At 35.9% G+C, this 17111-nt stretch overlaps 1 protein-coding gene across 5 annotated transcripts in view; it reads right to left on the bottom strand.

The window, feature by feature from the left end:
- The window catches only part of SMAP1 (small ArfGAP 1), a 205276-nt gene that overhangs the window by 118213 nt on the left and 69952 nt on the right, over positions 1-17111 (bottom strand). For all 5 annotated transcript variants that reach the window (XM_064287895.1, XM_064287900.1, XM_003404401.4 and 2 more), the window contains exon 2: positions 9970-10103. Coding sequence is in view for 3 of the 5 variants with exons in the window: in XM_003404401.4 (XP_003404449.2) it covers positions 9970-10103 (134 nt within the window). In the remaining 2 variants the exon portion in view is untranslated. The remainder of the gene's footprint in view (positions 1-9969; positions 10104-17111) is intronic.

Genomic DNA, 17111 nt, shown 5'->3' with positions numbered 1-17111 from the left:
GCAAAACAGACACATGTACACCAGTGTTCATTACAGCACTATCCACAATAGCCAAAAAGTGGAAACAACCCTAAACGTGCATCAATAGGTGAATGGATAAACAAAATGTGGTACGTATATACAATGGAATACTACTCAGCCAGAAAGAGAAATGAACTCCTGACACATGCTACAACATGGATGAACCTTGAAAACACTATGCTGAGTGAAATAAAACAATCACAAAAGGACAAATATTGTATGACTTCACTTATGTAAAATGACAAGAACAGGCAAATGTATAGAGAGCAAAGTTTATTAGTAGTTACCAGGAGTGAGAGGGAGGGGGAGAAGGGGGACCACTGTTTAGGAAGCAGTGAGTTTCTGTTTGTGGTGATGGGAAATTTGCTATTGATTAAGTGTAATATTTGCACAGCCAGTTAATGTAATTGATATTACTAAACTGTACACCTGAAAAACATTGAACTGGCAAATGTTTTGTGAGATATATTTTTAAAACAATGACCAAAAAAAAAAAAACAGAAAGCTGCAATGCCTTTAATAACATCACACAAAGAAGACTTCACACCAGGGAACAATATCTGATATAAAAGGGACATTATAAAATGATAAATATTTACCAAAATAAGTGAGATGTAGGTCAAACAATGCTTACAGAGAAATTTAGAACATTAAATGCTTTTATTTAAACAAGATTTCCAGTCAATAATCTAAGCTTTCATCTGAAAGTAGTAAAACGAGAGGAAATTAAACCTAAAGCTGTCGAGTCATTTCCAAATCATTGCAATCCCATGCATTACAGAGTAGAATTACTCCACAGGATTTCCTAGGTAGTTTTTTTAATTTTACTAAACAGGGAGCCCTGGTGGCACAGTGGTTACCAAAAGGTCGGCAGTTTGAATTCACCAGACGCTCCTTGGAAACCCTATGGGGCAGTTCTACCGTGTCCTATAAGGTTGCTGTAAGTTGAAATCGACTTGACAGCAACAGGTTTCTTTTCATTTTTTTCATCTTAACAAAAGGAGACAGCCAGGCCTATCTTCCACAGTACCGCTGGGTGGGTGTGAACCGCCAACCTTTAGGTTAACAGTCAAGCACAAACTGTCTGAGCCACCTAGGTTTCTCCTCTAGGAGCTCTGGTGGCACAGTGGTTAAGCACTCAGCTGCTAACCGAAAGTTCAGTGGTCCAAACCCACCAGCCACTCTCTGAAAGAAAGATATGACAGTTTGCTTCCATAAAGACTTACAGCCTTGGAAACCCTATAGGGCAGTTCTGTGTCTTATAGGGTCACTATGAGTTGGAATCAACTCAATGGCAACAGGTAGGTTTCTCCTCTTTATACTCAGTGAAAAACTGGAAATTGAATTTTTTAAAATGTCATTTATAATAGTACCAAAATACATTAAGTAATTAGAAATAAACCTAATAAGATATGTTAAATCTATATTCTGAAAACTACAAAACACTGAAGAAATAAAGAGAAGCTATATAAATGGAAAGATACACTATGTTCATGGGCTGTAAAACTCAGTATTACAAAAATGTCAATTCTCCCCCAAATTGATCTATAGATTCAATGTGATTCCAATCAAAATATCAATAAACTAATCCTAAAATTTATATGAAAAGGTAAAGGATTTACAATAGTCAAAATATTTTTGTGAATACTTTTTTTTTTTTTTCTAGTTGTCACAGAGCTGACTCCAAACCCACAGGGATCCCCTTTGCCAGAGTAGAACTGTACGCCACAGGACTTTCAATGGCTGGTTTTTCAGAAGTAGATCTCCAAGCCTTTCTTCTGACGTACTCTCTGGGTGGACTTGAGCCACTAATCTTTCAGTTAGCAGTTGAATGCATTAACCGTTTGCACCCTTAAAAATGTACAGAAACCAAGGTAGTGTAGTAAAGGAATGAAAACACACAGATCAATGAAATGGAACAGACAATCTAGAAAACAGACCTATATTATCGTTAACTGATTTTCAACAAAGATATCATGGCAATTCAATAAAGAATAGTCTTTTCAACAAATGTCGGTAAACAATTAGACTTTTTAGAAAAAGCTGAATCACATCACTAGCTGTAATATATCATTTTTGTTCAAAGTCAAGTAATGAAAATGTTTTTGAACTGCTAGTGGTAACCAAAGAGGACTGCGCACTCAGAGAATCTCAATAATGAAAGGGGTTTCAAAGAGTCTCAGAGTCATCTAAACTATTCTCCATCTTCCCATTCAGTGCTTGAATCCCAGCTACACACTTCCAGCTGGTTGTCCAGCTTCTTCACAAATGATTCCAGTAATAGTAAGTAAATTCACTACCTGCGATGACAATCAATTTCAATTTTGGATGGTTTGAAAATTAGGAAATACTGCTTTGCCAGTTGGTGCCTGCAATATAGTGCCTTAAAACTTCCACACACTAGTTTAAGTTATACTCTCTGAGGTTACTCTATTTTGGGGATTTTAAAAGTATATGGGAAAAAACCATGGAGAAAAAAAGACAGATCAAGAAAAGAACTCTTCAGACAGAGACTGGACTGGACTATAAGACAGAAAATGATACTGGTGAGGGTGAGCTTCTTGGATCAAGTAGATACATGAGGCTATGTGGCAGCTCCTGTCTGGAGGGGAGATGTGAAGGCCAAGGGGGACAGAACCTGGCTGGATGGACATGGAAATACAGCGTGGAGAGAAGGAGTATGCTATCTCATTAGGGGGAGAGCAACTAGGAGTATACAGCGAGGTGTACATAAGGCTTTATATGAGAGGCTGACTTGATTTGTAAGCTTTCACTTAAAGCACAATAAAATTAAAAAAAAAAAGATGAAAAGAGACACTTATATAAAATATACAGGATAAGTTGGGGAGCAAATGCTTGGTTTTTCTTTCTTATTCTCCATCTTCCCCATTCACTGCTAAGGATAGTATTATCTCAGAGAACTGTATTAAAAATTGTTCTCCACACGTTATTAATAATATTAGGCATGTACTATGTTTCTTGCACTGTAGTAGCTATCACGAGGACTACAAAGACATATGTGACAAAGTTTCTAACTGCTGGAAGCTTACAATTCAGATAAACAGAAGTGGGGCAAAGGTAAATAACAATATACAGCAGTATATGATTAAGCACAAGATGTATATAGATTTTAAAAATGGGAAGGATTTACTTTGGCAGAAAGAATACACAAAAAACATATTCAACAACAACAAAAAAAAGAATATATCCATGAGATTGATTCAACAGGAGGAGCTGTCTAGATACATATAGCCAAAGCTATCTCTTATAAAGCATCTGGAGTAAGGTCGCAAAAACAGGATGAAGCCAGATGGCAGAAATACTTAATATCAATTTAAAGAAAATAAAACTTTTATGATTTCCAGAGAATCAATGCAAATCCCTTAGGACAGAAATAAAATGACCAAACCAATGTTATAGGAAGATTACTCTGGATGTTATGTGTAAACAGATGGAAAGACAGCAGTGGTGGGACAATCAGGAATAAGCTAAAGCCTTGGACTATGATGTGGAGAAATGAGAGCGAAAACCAACAGACGCAACAAAAGAATTAAGAGCTGATGGAATATCGAGACAAAAGGGAGGAAGGAGTAAGAACCATGGGACAGCGCCCTGGTTTTAAGACTAAATGGATGAAGGAAAGAATCCAGTTTAAGCAAGGAGATCATTATTTTAATTTTAGATTTGTCAAACTGTCTGTAAAATAAAGATACCTACCAGCCTTAACATTTACATGTGGTATACACTAGTCAACAATCATACAGCCAAAATTTCCCACACTGAAACAATTTCACAAATCCTTTTTTCTGTTTCCATATGGAATATATAGGGGTTTTGTTGATATCACGACAGAGAAACAGTTAATTCTGATATTCCATTATTTATTCTACTCAAACATATAATATTATCTGGCAAAAAAATGCAAACATGCCTGGATATATCTATTCCTTTTTCTTCATTTCTATTATTGCATTAATGGCTGGATTTCTTTACGAGGCATTTTTCATAAAACAAGACTTTTAATTATTTCATAAGAATATACAAGGATGAGCAGAGAATATAAAACTATGTTTCGATTTCAGTGCTGTGCAAGAAATCTAGCTGGCTAACTCCAGTCTCACAGAACACCGTTAAAACGGATGCTTGAGCAAAATTTCCAATTACTTCATGCCAAGGATCTCCAAGGATTTTCAAAAGCGATAAACCTACAAATGGTCTCCAACAGGCAATGTGAAAAAAGGACTGAAACTCAATGTAGAAGTCACTACCTGGGAAAGGGGGCCAAGAATAATCTGCACAGAAAAATGACAGCTGAATCCATAAGAAGTAAATGAGCTCTGCTCCAGACAGAGACAAAAGAACAAAAGGGCTAAAGACAAAACTAGAAAATCTCTAGGTAGGAGAGGAGAGGAGTAAAACAGCAAAAAAAAAAAAAAAAAGAGAGAGAGAGTAATAAATTAACAAAGTTATGTAGTTTAAGATATAGGATAGTAACTTCAACTTCCTTTACCAAGAGGGTAAAAAACTTCTGGAGGGCAGTGGTCATTGTCAAGTGAAGCAGAAAGATCAAGGAGGAAAACGATGTAGAGCTGGATTTGGACATTAGATACAGGTAACCAGTGTTCTTCTGAGACTGTAAATTTAGCAGAATGGTGAGTATAGAATTAATAGAGATAAAAGTAAGGTAAAGAAATGAAATAGCAAATAAAAATATTGCTCAAGAATTACAACTGTTAAAGGAAGATAGGAGCTAGTTCCTAGAAGGCAGTAGCTGATAGAGAGTAAGTAGTGACATGCTTACTGACTGAACAACTAAACAAATGAATACATGAGTATAGAAGAGCCAATACATGTTAGGTGAAAGAGGGATATGAGGGCCTGTGTTGTTTTGGCAGAAGGATGAGCCAACATGTTTCAAAGAAGAAGAAAGAGAATAAAGATGCCTCTAAAAGTAAGCAGAAAAGCAGGAAGCAAGCCTGAAAATGAAAATAAAGGCAGAAAGATTAGCAGCCACCGCCTTCCCCATCCTACCCTTAAACAAGCTGTAATTCAAAGCAGAATCACTCAGAAATTGAGTACACAGAAAATGAATGGAAGGTATGCTTCTATTCTGGTATACAAGGCTATGAAAAGAGTTGGGATTAAAAGACCTTTCCTTCTAGCCCACTTTACAGTCAAAGCTAAAGTAAAAACAGTAAAGATATGAACTAATTCATTGCCATCGAGTCAATTTGAATCCGGAGCAACCCTACAGAACAGAGCAGAACTGCCCCATAGGGTTTCAAGGGCTGTAATATTTCTCCCGCAGACCAGCTGGTGGGTTCAAGCTGCAAACGTTTCAGTTAGCAGCTAAGCATTTAACCACTGAGCCACAAGGGATCCTTAAAGATGTGAACAGAGGGGATGAAAATGTCTACAAAATGTTTAAGGCAAGTTCACTAAGGATAAAACATATACCTATGAAGAGTAGACAATTTCAAATGTAAAGTTCCTGAAGGTAACACTTTGTGGTGTTTTGTTACGGTAGCCGGAGAAAACTAAGAAAAACAGTAATCATTACTTGGGGTTAATGAATCATTATAAAATAAATTTTTTTTAAAGTATTTAAAATTTGGTCCTTTCCAAAAATTTGAGAAGTATATGGAAATAAATCCATTATCAAAGACATTATTAATCTGATCATTAACCATATTAAAAGAAAGAAATTTGATGAGGGTTTTTTTTTAAAGGTCAGTAACTTTACCTTATTTCAATGCTAATAAAAATCAAAATAGATTTGTGCAGGCAAATCATTTTCTTTTAAGAATAAGCACACAACAATTCTAATAGAGCTATGAATATGGTAGATGGCCTAAAGATTCACAGACACACACACACACACACACAAGGTGCATATATAAATAATTGATATATAGTATCAATTGATAAATAACCCTACATTTATAAGCTTATACTTGCAACTCTACAGTTATATTTTACAAAGTCACCCAAAAAAATTTTTTTTTGTTTTTTTAATTTAATAGCTTGATTGGGCACAGAAACTAAATCACATTTCCACATTTAGTAGTACAAGGTCTCAAAAAGATTGCTATTGTTGTTAGGTAACATTGAGTCAGTTCCTACTCATAGCAACCCCGTGTATAACACAACAAAACACTGCCCGGTCCTCCACCATCCTCACAATCGTTGCTATGTTTGAGCCCACCGTTCCAGCCATTATGTCAAACAATCTCATTGCAGGTCTCCCTCTTTTTTGCTGACCCTCCACTTTACTGAGCATGATGTCCTTCTCCAGGGACTGCTCCCTCCTGATAACATGTCCAAAGTCCATGAGACAAAGTTTCGCCATCCTTGCTTCCAAGGAACACGCTGGCTATACTCTTTCAAGACAGTTTGTGCGTTTTTCTGACAGTCCACAGTATATTCAACGTTCTTCGCCAACACCTGAATTCAAAGGTATCAATTCTTCTTCAGTCTTCCTTACTCATTGTTCAGCTTTCACATGAACATAAGGTAGACTGAAAATACCACAGCCTGTGTCAGGCGTATATTAGTCCTCAAAGTGACATTTTTGCTTTTCAACACTTTAAAGCGGTCTTTTGTAGCATATTTGCACAATGCAATACATTGTTTGATTTCTTCGCTGTTGCTCCCATGGGTGTAGATCGTGGATTCAAATAAAATGAAATCCTTGACAATTTCAATCTTTTCTCCATTTATCATATTGCTTACTGGTCCAGTTGTAAGGATTTTTGCTTTCTTAATGTTGAGGTGTAATCTATACTGAAGGCTGTAGTCCTTCATCTACATCAGTAAGTACTTCAAGTCCTTTTCCCTTTCGGCAAGCAAGGTTGTGTCATCTGCTTATCACAGGCTGTTAATTAGTCTTCCTTCAATCCTGATGCCACGTTCTTCTTCATATAGTCTAGCTTCTTGGATTATTTGCTCAGCATACAAATTGAGAAAGTATGGTGAAAGGATACAACCTTGACGCACATCTTTCCTGATTTTAAACTACACAGTATCCCCTTGTTCTGTTCAAACAACTGCCTCCTGGTCTATGTACAGGTCCCTTGTGAACACAATTAAGTGTTCTGGAATTCCCACTCTTTACAATGTTATCCATGATGTTATGATCCACAGAGTCAAATGCCTTTGCATAGTCAATAAAACACAGATAAACATCTTTCTAGTATTCACTGCTTTCAGCCAAGATATATCTGTCCATCAGCAATGATACCCCTTGTTCTTCATCCTCTTCTGAATCCAGCTCGAATTTCTGGCAGTTTTCTGTCGAGGTATTGTTATCTTAAACAAAATTCTACCTGCATGTGATATAAATAATGCTGTTCGATAATTTCCACATTCTGTTGTATCCTTTCTTTGGAATGGGTACAAATATGGATTGTTGTTGTTAGGTGCCATCAAGTTAGTTCCAACTCACCAAAACTAAGTATCGTATTTGACGATTAGAAACATGATCATCATGAAATGTTAGGGGTGATGATGAGAGAAGGCAGAGTAGAGCTTACTGCAGTAAAAGTATTTGTCTTCCTTCTATAAATAAATACCTCCCAGGCATTTCTTATATCAAAGAAATGAATATGAATATGTCACACTACAACATATTGTGATCATCATATTTCCTAATCTGAATTAAGAGTCAAAGTTAGCAGGAAAGGATTCCAAAAGGTAGAAATGTCATGTATACCAAGACTACAGTCTAAGAGGACAGAAATCGGTGCAGCGGTTGCTACCAGAGGAGTTGACTGGAAACTGGCATAAGGAAACTTTCTAGGGTAATGAAAATGTTCTGCGTTTTCACTGGAGGTATTAGTTACACAGTGTAGATATTTGCTAAAACTCACATCTGTGAATTATACTCTATAATTAATATTTTTTTTTTTTTTTAAGTAAAAAGATTAAAAAAAATGTCATGGTATAAAAAGAGTGGATTTCTGGAACATACCTACTACCACAGGAAACGGGATATAAATAAGATTTTTTTCACTCAGTGAGGGACAACCTCAATGGACAGTTGATATGACCACCCAACTATTCAACTCAAAATGCCCTAATATCCAATACTACTAAAATGAGTTATTTTTGGCAAATATTCTCAAAAAGTAACTTTATTTTTATTCAATACTACTACACAATGGATCATTTTGTCTACTTACTCAGTAGTACATTTAGCAACCAATTCAATTCATCACAGCAGGTTAACTAGGAAGCTAAATTGCCTAAGATCAAAAAGATATTCAAGGCAGCTATACTGAAGGTTTTACATAATAAACAGATGCAGCACTAATGCCATTAGTAACTAACAAACCCAGTGCCAAGCTAACATCAACTGAGTGCTTAAAATGTTCCAGGTATTGTTTTAAATGCTCTACCCATATTTACTTATTTGATCCTCATAGCAATGCAAAGAAATAGGCACTATTACTATTTCCATCTTACAAATGAAGAAACTAAGGCACTCTGAGCTTAAATATCCTATCAAGATCATACAAGTCTAACTCCAGCCATCTAATACTAGAGATCACCTTCTTAATCATGTTGTTCTATGCCTCCCTAGAGTCAGTTGTCTTGAAAGTTTCTAGGCTAAAATAAAGGTTGTGCTGTACAGTCTGGAATTCAGTATCTTGCAGTACACCTGTCACCAGTGAATCAAAGCCCTCTGATGGGGAAGTTCTGGTCTAAGCCACAGAAAAAGAATAATTGCATTTCAGTCTCAAGGCAGAACAACCAACTCAAATAACCTTCTATCCACAACTCCTCTCAATAGCCTACTTGAGAAAAATAGTATTTTTGGAAATCTACTTGAATTGCACAGGGATTCCAAGTTTTGTCTTGGTTTGAAATGAACTATTAAAAAGGCAATCTAGTTGGGGCCTAGAATGTTTTGTACCTCTGTAATCCACTGCAAACACAAAGTTACATCTTCCGATAACGCCTCATGATTTCTTGAGGAATACTTAACCATCATGAAATCTGTTACCACATTTACTACAGAGATGTTATTAAGAGCACTGCCTTACATGAAATGTTTCAAAAAGCTCTGTTTCCTTGATAGAACTAGAATGTTTTTTCCTCAATAATCTTGAAAACAAATAAAGGATCATAAAGGCTCAAAAACCTAATTTGAAACCACACAAAACTGTTTGACTTTATAGCCTCCATTCTATTCTTTCTACCCTCACCTCAGCTCATCCAGACCAATTTCTGTGTTTTTATTTTCTTGTGATTCTGGGTATATATGTGTAGCACTGAGATTCAACAACATATATTTATGTATTTAGGCTTCACACTGAAAAGTAATTTCAAAAGGCGCTAGATGAAGTGGTATAATTTCACTGTGAATTATAAAACAAGACCACTAGAAAAAATCATTTTTATACTAGCAGCCAACCTTGAGAATTATAAAGTAAGATTTTGAGAATTTACGACTGTCATAATAGAAAATTGGCAATTCCCTAAAATTCCAAATTTATTTCTAACAAAGCTACACCTCTCTAAAGAAGTCCAAATCAGTCATTAGAACATTTGTTCACTAGGCTTTCTTCTAGCAAGTAGATCCTGTCTGAAAATCAAGAAAACCTCTTTATCTTTACTACTGCTCCCTCTACTGACAGGAAAACAAAACAAACTATGGAATTACTTGCCAAATTTCATCAATACAAGAAAAAGAAATTTATTCTTCAAAAACTACTAAGTCAAAATTTTAGATAAAACTAGATATTAAAAAAAAAAAAAAACTGACTTTACTATAGACCCAAGAAGAAATAAACATCTGAATTGACAATTCAAATACTACTCAAACTTTGTATGTGGCACATGCCATTTTACACTTCTTTTCAATGTTAACTCTCAGATGCAAGGAAGGTTAAAGATTTTACATTCACTTTAAATATTTTAAATAATTTCTTGGTAAGAAAAGTTTACCTGTATCTGTTCTGGTGTCCATTGGTCTAGGTTGACTGACTTGACCCTAGATATGTGCACCCCAAGATTTCTATGGATTCCAGCACATCTGATACAAATAAACACACCAATGTTCCAGGAAGCCCATCGGGGACCTAATTAAGGAAAGAAAACAAGGGAAAGCTGACATTAAAAACTAAAATAAGCATCACAGCAGCATATTAGAAGCATTTTGGGTTTTTATACAATTATGACGGAAGGTTACAGAAATTACACTCAAATTTTCAAATGGTACTGACAGCTGCTTGCTAACGAGAGTTGTGTCTTGGCACTGTTTATAATCTCCTGCGCTGGGTGGTAAGAACACAAATTTTGTTTCAGTAGCATGCAATGTTTTCACATATAACTTGTACAATTAACAAAATAAAAGTGGAAAAGTAAAAGTAACATTTTTGGAATTATATCAAATATTCAGAAGCTTGTACCTAACAGATTTCTTTATATATGTACAGTAAAAAATAACAATATAAATCAACCTTAAGAAAATTTTACATAAAGGAAAGTAAGACAATCTACAAAGCAGTGTTAAAGTCAGTAATTAGAATGCAACAAAACTAATCACATCCCAAAAATTTTCCTTTATTACACAGGGGGTAAATTATGCACATATAACTTACCACAAAATATTCTGCTTTTAAATTGGAGAAATGACATATATAAACTGACAAACATACTTTAAACATCTGTCTGATGGCTATCAGTGCCAAAATGAATTAGAAGCCAAAAGGCTTGTATTGTCAGTCTGTTCTGCCACCTTGAGCTGTATAAATAACAACTGATTAGTAACCACCACAGCAACAAAATTCTCATATGCTAAACAGGATTGTTTGCCCCCAACGCTCAGGAAAGGCTTACAAACGGAAAATATTCTGAAAGTTTTAAAGCACTACTTAGTGCTAGTTATTGTCATATTCAGAAACTTTGAAAAACCAAAGCAAGCACAGTTCTCTTCCTCCTCTAGGGAAGGTTCTACACTGGTCTACAAAACAAATTGCAGGGATTGCTTTTTTTCCCCTTAAAACAAAATGATTTCCCCGGAATACCTGATAGACCAATATTCAAATACAAATGGAGACTTTTCTCTACTGCATAATTTTCCTGATGCAGCAAATATGTGAGTGGATTTAATTAATTAATTAGGAAGCATCATTTACATGTGATAGTAACTGATCTTCCAGGTAAAAAGCTGGAGCACCCAATACAGTGGTGCTTTTTTATAACAAAGGATACTAAAGGGATTAAAATGTGTAAAAGCACTGTGCTAATAATAATGCCAGCAGTCACAGAAAATGAATAGCTATATTATTGGAGCAGATGTTAGATGTAATTAAATTCTCAGTGATGTTTAGGTGTTATACACTTAAGGTTATAAAAACCATTTTATTGATCCCTGCAAAGAAAAAAGAAATACACCATTACTTATGGAAAACTTTAACTCCAACCAATGTTTACCCATTGATACAATAATGTCATTTTGTTAATGTGTGTTTTCTTGGAATACAACCACTATTTCTTAACAATATAGTTAGAAACACCCCCAAATAGACTTTTAAGAGCCTAACCAAAATTACAAATGAATTATCCACTCTACTGAATTAACCTTATAAATTTACTAAAACTGCCAACACAGTAGTTGCTCAACATGGTAGGGGTTCGATTATTGGTATGAAATCCTCATTTTCACTCAATAAACTATTGAGTACTTCCCAATTCTGCACCAAGTAAGTGCTCTTAAAAAAGACCATGGGCAAAAAGTCAAAAAGCTAAAGCTCCAGACTCAGAGGCCAGGCCAAGCATAAACTGGTATAATCACTTAGAAAATAATTTGGCAAAATCTAATAAAGTTCTAGATGAATATATACCCAATCCATTTATTCATATGCACACACACCATACCATAGAGCAGGTCACAACAGGCAACAATTAGTCAATTTATTCTCAAGTTTTTTTTTTTTTTTTTTAAGAGAAAAAAATAGGAGTACATCACATGAATACACTCTTGCTAAACTCTAAAAATTAGTAACACACATATGTACATATAAACTGAGTCATGCTATAGAATATTATTTTTCTGGGTCATGGTCAAAAATGACTGAAAAACAACGTGAAGAATTTCACACATAGTCAAGAAGCAATGTACAAGAATATTTATAGCTGAATGATTTATAAAAAGATTGGAAATAACCTAAATGCCCACCAGTACGATTTTTCTCTCCATACAGCGATTACAGAACAGCGAAAATAAACTGTACATATCAATATAGATGAACCTTAAATATAATGTGGAGTAATCAATTTTAACATAGTGTGACACGTTAAGGGCAATAAGGACCTCAACACAGGAGACTTGAAGTCTGCATTGGGAAACATTCAGGTCTCCTAGAGGAGGCAAAGCCTGAACTGAAACTTAAAGGCAGAGTAGTAGGCGGTGAACCAAAAGCTCAGCAGCTCAAATCCACCAGGCGCTCCTTGGAAACTCTATAGGGCAGCTCTACCCTGTCCTGCAGGTTTACTATGCATTGGAATCCACTCAACAGCAACAGGTTTTTGTTTTTGTTTTTTTTTTTGAGTAGACAGCAGGGACAGAAGATGCCAAGACACACAAAGGCAAAGGCGGGGAGGGGAAGAGTGGAATGGCAGAGGTCTTTGGCATACCTGAAGAGCAGAGTGTTTGGAGTAACTTTCAAGAGCTGATAGGAGGGGACCACATAACAGAAAGCCTTGTATGACAGATTAAATGGCTTGCCATGGCTCACCCATTAACGAGGTCTCTCACACTTCTTCCAAACACTTCATGCCACTCCCACTCACCACACTATGATTTGTTGTTGTTAGATGCCACAGAGTCGGCTCCAACTCACAGCAACCCATGTGAAAGGGTAGAACTGTCCCAAAGGTTTTGTAGGCTGTGTCTTTTCCTGCCTCCATGACTTTACACTTGCTATTCACTCTGACTAGAATGTCCCTTCCTCAGCTCTTTACAGGGTTGGCTCACTCTCCTCTTCTATGCCTCAGTTCGCATGCTGCCTGCTTGGAGACTTCTTGGACTACTCTAGCTACGGTTGCCTTTCCAGTTACTCTCCACTCACTCTCACCACCTGTGAACACTTTTAACATTCTGTGATTACCCTGTTTAGCTGATAACCTATTTAATCTCTCTTTGCCCATCTCTCTTTCCTTATCCCTCTCTCTCACATATCACAAAGGCAGGAAGTCTAGTTTACTACCATTTAGCACAAATCCCAGATATTTACGAGATACTCAAATCTTTCAAATAAATGACTGAGATCTTCAAACGTAATGAAATACTTCTATATACAAGATCATGCGGCCAAATGTAATCAATGTCAATGAATCATACATGTAAAAACTGTTAAACTGGCAAATGTTTTGCTATGTGTATTTGTACCACAATAAAAAAATCATGTGGCCAATATTTAGAATAACATGTTTAGAATATAAAACCTTGGTAGATTAAAGAAATAATAAATCTGTCACCCAATGTTTTTGTGAACAGAAATTTGGAACGATCATAAATATTAAACATAGGAATATATGCAATATGTATTCACAGGAAAACTGCACTAACTAAATGCTATCAATAGGCTTCACCTCATGATAGATGCTTCCTCACTAAGTCTCCAGTCTGGCTTCTTCATATCCCTGCCAAAATGATGTCCGTGAGAAGTATCAACAGTTAATGTTGGCTTTTTCATGTTTCAACTCAGTTGCAGGGCCAACAGAGAAGTTTATATTCCTTCACACAAGTTTATTAACAGCCTCATGTGCTAGACATTGTGATAGGTGCTGGCAAGATGCCACAGGGAGCAAAATGACATAGTCCTCAGCCTTGTGGAACCTGGCTTCTAATGGAGCACACGGATTATTAATAATCACATACACACACAAAAAAAAATAGAAGAATATAAAGTGTCAGAAGAATATAAAGGAGAAATATTTGCTGCTGTGGGAATGTTTAATAGAAAATTTTTATCTAAACCGAAAGATCAGAAAAGGCTTCCCTGAAGAACTGATGCTTGAACTGAGACCTGAAAAAAAAAAAAAAGAACAGGAATTAATCAGGAAAAGAGGGGTGGGAAAAAGTTGCAGGCTAAGAGAACAGCATGTTCAAAACTCCTGTGCAAGTAACTGAAGAAGAGCCAGTCTGGCCAAAGCGTAGATGGCGAAGAGGAACAGAACTGAATGGGGTATGAACGAGCCTAGAGATGCAGGCAAGTGCCAGACCATGAGGGGCTCATAGGACATGATAAGGGCTTTGGTCTTTCATCTTAGAACAAGGGAAAGCCATTAAAGTGTTTTAATTGTGTGTGTGTCCACCAAATTTTCATTTTGAAAAGATCGTTCTTGTTGTGAGTTAAAGAATTAACCAAAGTGCAGCTAAAATGAGTGTAAGTGAAAGAGAAGCAAATTCAGAAACTCAAGTTAAGGGATGACAATGACTTGGATGAAATGAGAGTGACAAAAATATGGAAAAAAGTTAAAGGATTCAAGAAATATTTGAGAGATGAAACTGGCTGGGGTGGTGACAAACTGGATATGCGGAGGAAGAAGAAAGAGGGAGTGTTCTCCGTTTTCTGATTGTTTCACTGGATGGATGGGTAGTGGTACATTTCACTGTGGCAGGGATGGCTGCAAAAAGATCAGATGTTAAGAAGTTTCAAATCACTAGCATCTCCAGCTTTTCAGGCACCCCTCAAAGAAGTTCCTATTCTCTGGGCCACTCTAGGAACCTGTTGCTGTGCAAAAATTCCAATTACATGGTCCTTGAACTCCACTGAGGATATGGAGTTGAATGCTTTAAACAATTTTAGTGCTTTTTTAGTCCTGTTACCTTACCCAGAGAGACTAAAAAGCATTTCAAAATCCTATAAGACTATAAATCCCAATGCTACATATATAAAGAAAAATCATTTACTATTGAACACCGCAACCCCAGTGGCACCGCGGTTAGGCATTCAGCTGCTAACCAAAAGGTCAGCAGTTCAAATCCACCAGCCACTCCTCAGAAACTCTACGGAGCAATTCTGCCCTGTCCTATAGAGTCACCATGAGTCGGAATCAACTTGATGGCAACAGGTTAGTCAACGTTTAGAGTAACACTTAAGGTATTCTTCATCTCAACAGAGTATTAATAACTCAAATTTCATAATTTTATAGCAAATGTCTTTCTATACTTTTTAAAGATAAATATTAAAATTTTAATTTAATACACTTTAAAGAATATTAATGAAGTTACAATCAACATGACTTTCTTTAAGAGCTTAAACACATGTAGCCTGAAAATCTGAAGAACATGTCAATATGAATTTATGGCAGTTTAAGGGGATGTGTTTCTTAACAGAAATTAAAAAGTATTTTTTTAAGATAATTTGTCACTTTAATTCCCCTAAAAAATTGTCTCAAAGGAAACACAGGTCTTTGCTTTATGTTTAGGCAGATACCATGAGACAACACGCCCTAGTCAAAGTGAATGGTTTTTAGATCCCTGTTAAACTACTAACATCACAGTTTAACTGTCCTACTGTCCTCCCTTTTGTGGAAACATGAGTCGATATATACCTGTGAGATATTAAAATCATGTAAACAGTCAAAAATCAGTTTATATAATCATCCTGCTGAAAGGGCAAGCTACCAACAAGTAACTGCAGACATTTTAGGAGCTCTCCCTTTCTGCCCTCAGCCTTTTCATCTACATAACCTTTATGCTTTGTAACACTGAAAAGATGAAAATACCAAAAAAGTTAAAGATATGAAGTATGTATTTATTACTGTTAATTAAATATGTTAAACAGTTGCCTATAGAACACTCAAGTGATCTACAGTATTCATTCAAAAAATATGAAGCAATCTTTAATTTTTTCCCCCCAAATTACCTTGCTAAGTTTTAGCATCAAGGTCAATTAAGTGTTCGGTATTGTGTCAGGCTGTTTGGAATAGTTTGTGCAGCAGACCTTATTTCTTCCTATCAGTACAGAAGCACTACGTATGAAACACTACTGTCAAGTACTGTGCAAGAGATCCCGGAGTAAACTGGAAAAGGCCAGTGAGAAGGCACTACATTCACTGTAAATTGATTCTTCTCTTTACAAAAGCTGGTCTGAAGTAGCTATTTGTTACCTAAATTTTTTGTCTGATAAATATTTCCAGTTATTAACAGAAAGTGATTTATTTGGCCCCCTAAAATCATGTAACTCATTCCGTTAAACAAAATCACAGGGTCAGAAAATAGTTTCTCCCCTTACCAGTAAAAAGAACAACTGAACCATCCTTGACAAATGATTACCTTTTAAGCCCACAAGAATATTAATAACCTCCACTGGAAGCTCAAGACAATATTTAACAACCCCAACTTAAAAAGACAACTTTAGAGCTAACTTAAATCCTTCCTGCTATAATTCAAGACTATTCTTTCTTTAATTACCCTCAGTAGAAATGGAGAACCACTATCTTCCATTTAAATATAACTATATATACTAAAATATGAAACTTCAATTCCTGGCACTGAATATATGTTAATATCTATATAATCATGTCCATACATACGGAATTCATATTCCATAGCTTACTCATCATCGAATGAACATTTCTGTGAAACAGGTGTTAAAGTTCTGCCCCATCCACCACTCCAGTTCTCCTCTGATCCAAGGAAGAGCTTCCATGCCAGCTACACAGACCCAAGGCTGGAAGGATAAAGTGCACCTATATAGGGGGTTCCAAAATGCTACTAACGTCAAGGTGATGATTACTGGCAGGATTTGGTAATAATACCAAACTTATATCAGAATAGCTAAAAAGGCCAATAATCTGCCACTCAAAATCATAAAGGCTCATAAGTATTGATTTAACAAAAAAACTAAGTACCTACTATGAGCCGGCAACCACAACTGTTAAGGCTGATTGAGCAGGCCTCAACAAAAGTTAATTTAGGTGCTTCCAAATCTATTCTCTATCTAAGCTCTGATAAAAGTTAAATCATTAGATTAATTAATCTAAAATAATGTGATTCTTAAGAAAGGCAACAGGTCATACTGAAAATAAATGGCCCATGTGACAGTTTTTATACAAAGGCAAAATACTACAAA

Source organism: Loxodonta africana, chromosome 1 (assembly GCF_030014295.1).
Source record: "Loxodonta africana isolate mLoxAfr1 chromosome 1, mLoxAfr1.hap2, whole genome shotgun sequence".
In the NCBI taxonomy this organism is placed as follows: Eukaryota; Metazoa; Chordata; class Mammalia; order Proboscidea; family Elephantidae; genus Loxodonta; species Loxodonta africana.
Note: the sequence above shows the minus strand (reverse complement) of the source record. Positions and strands in the feature narration are given on the sequence as shown.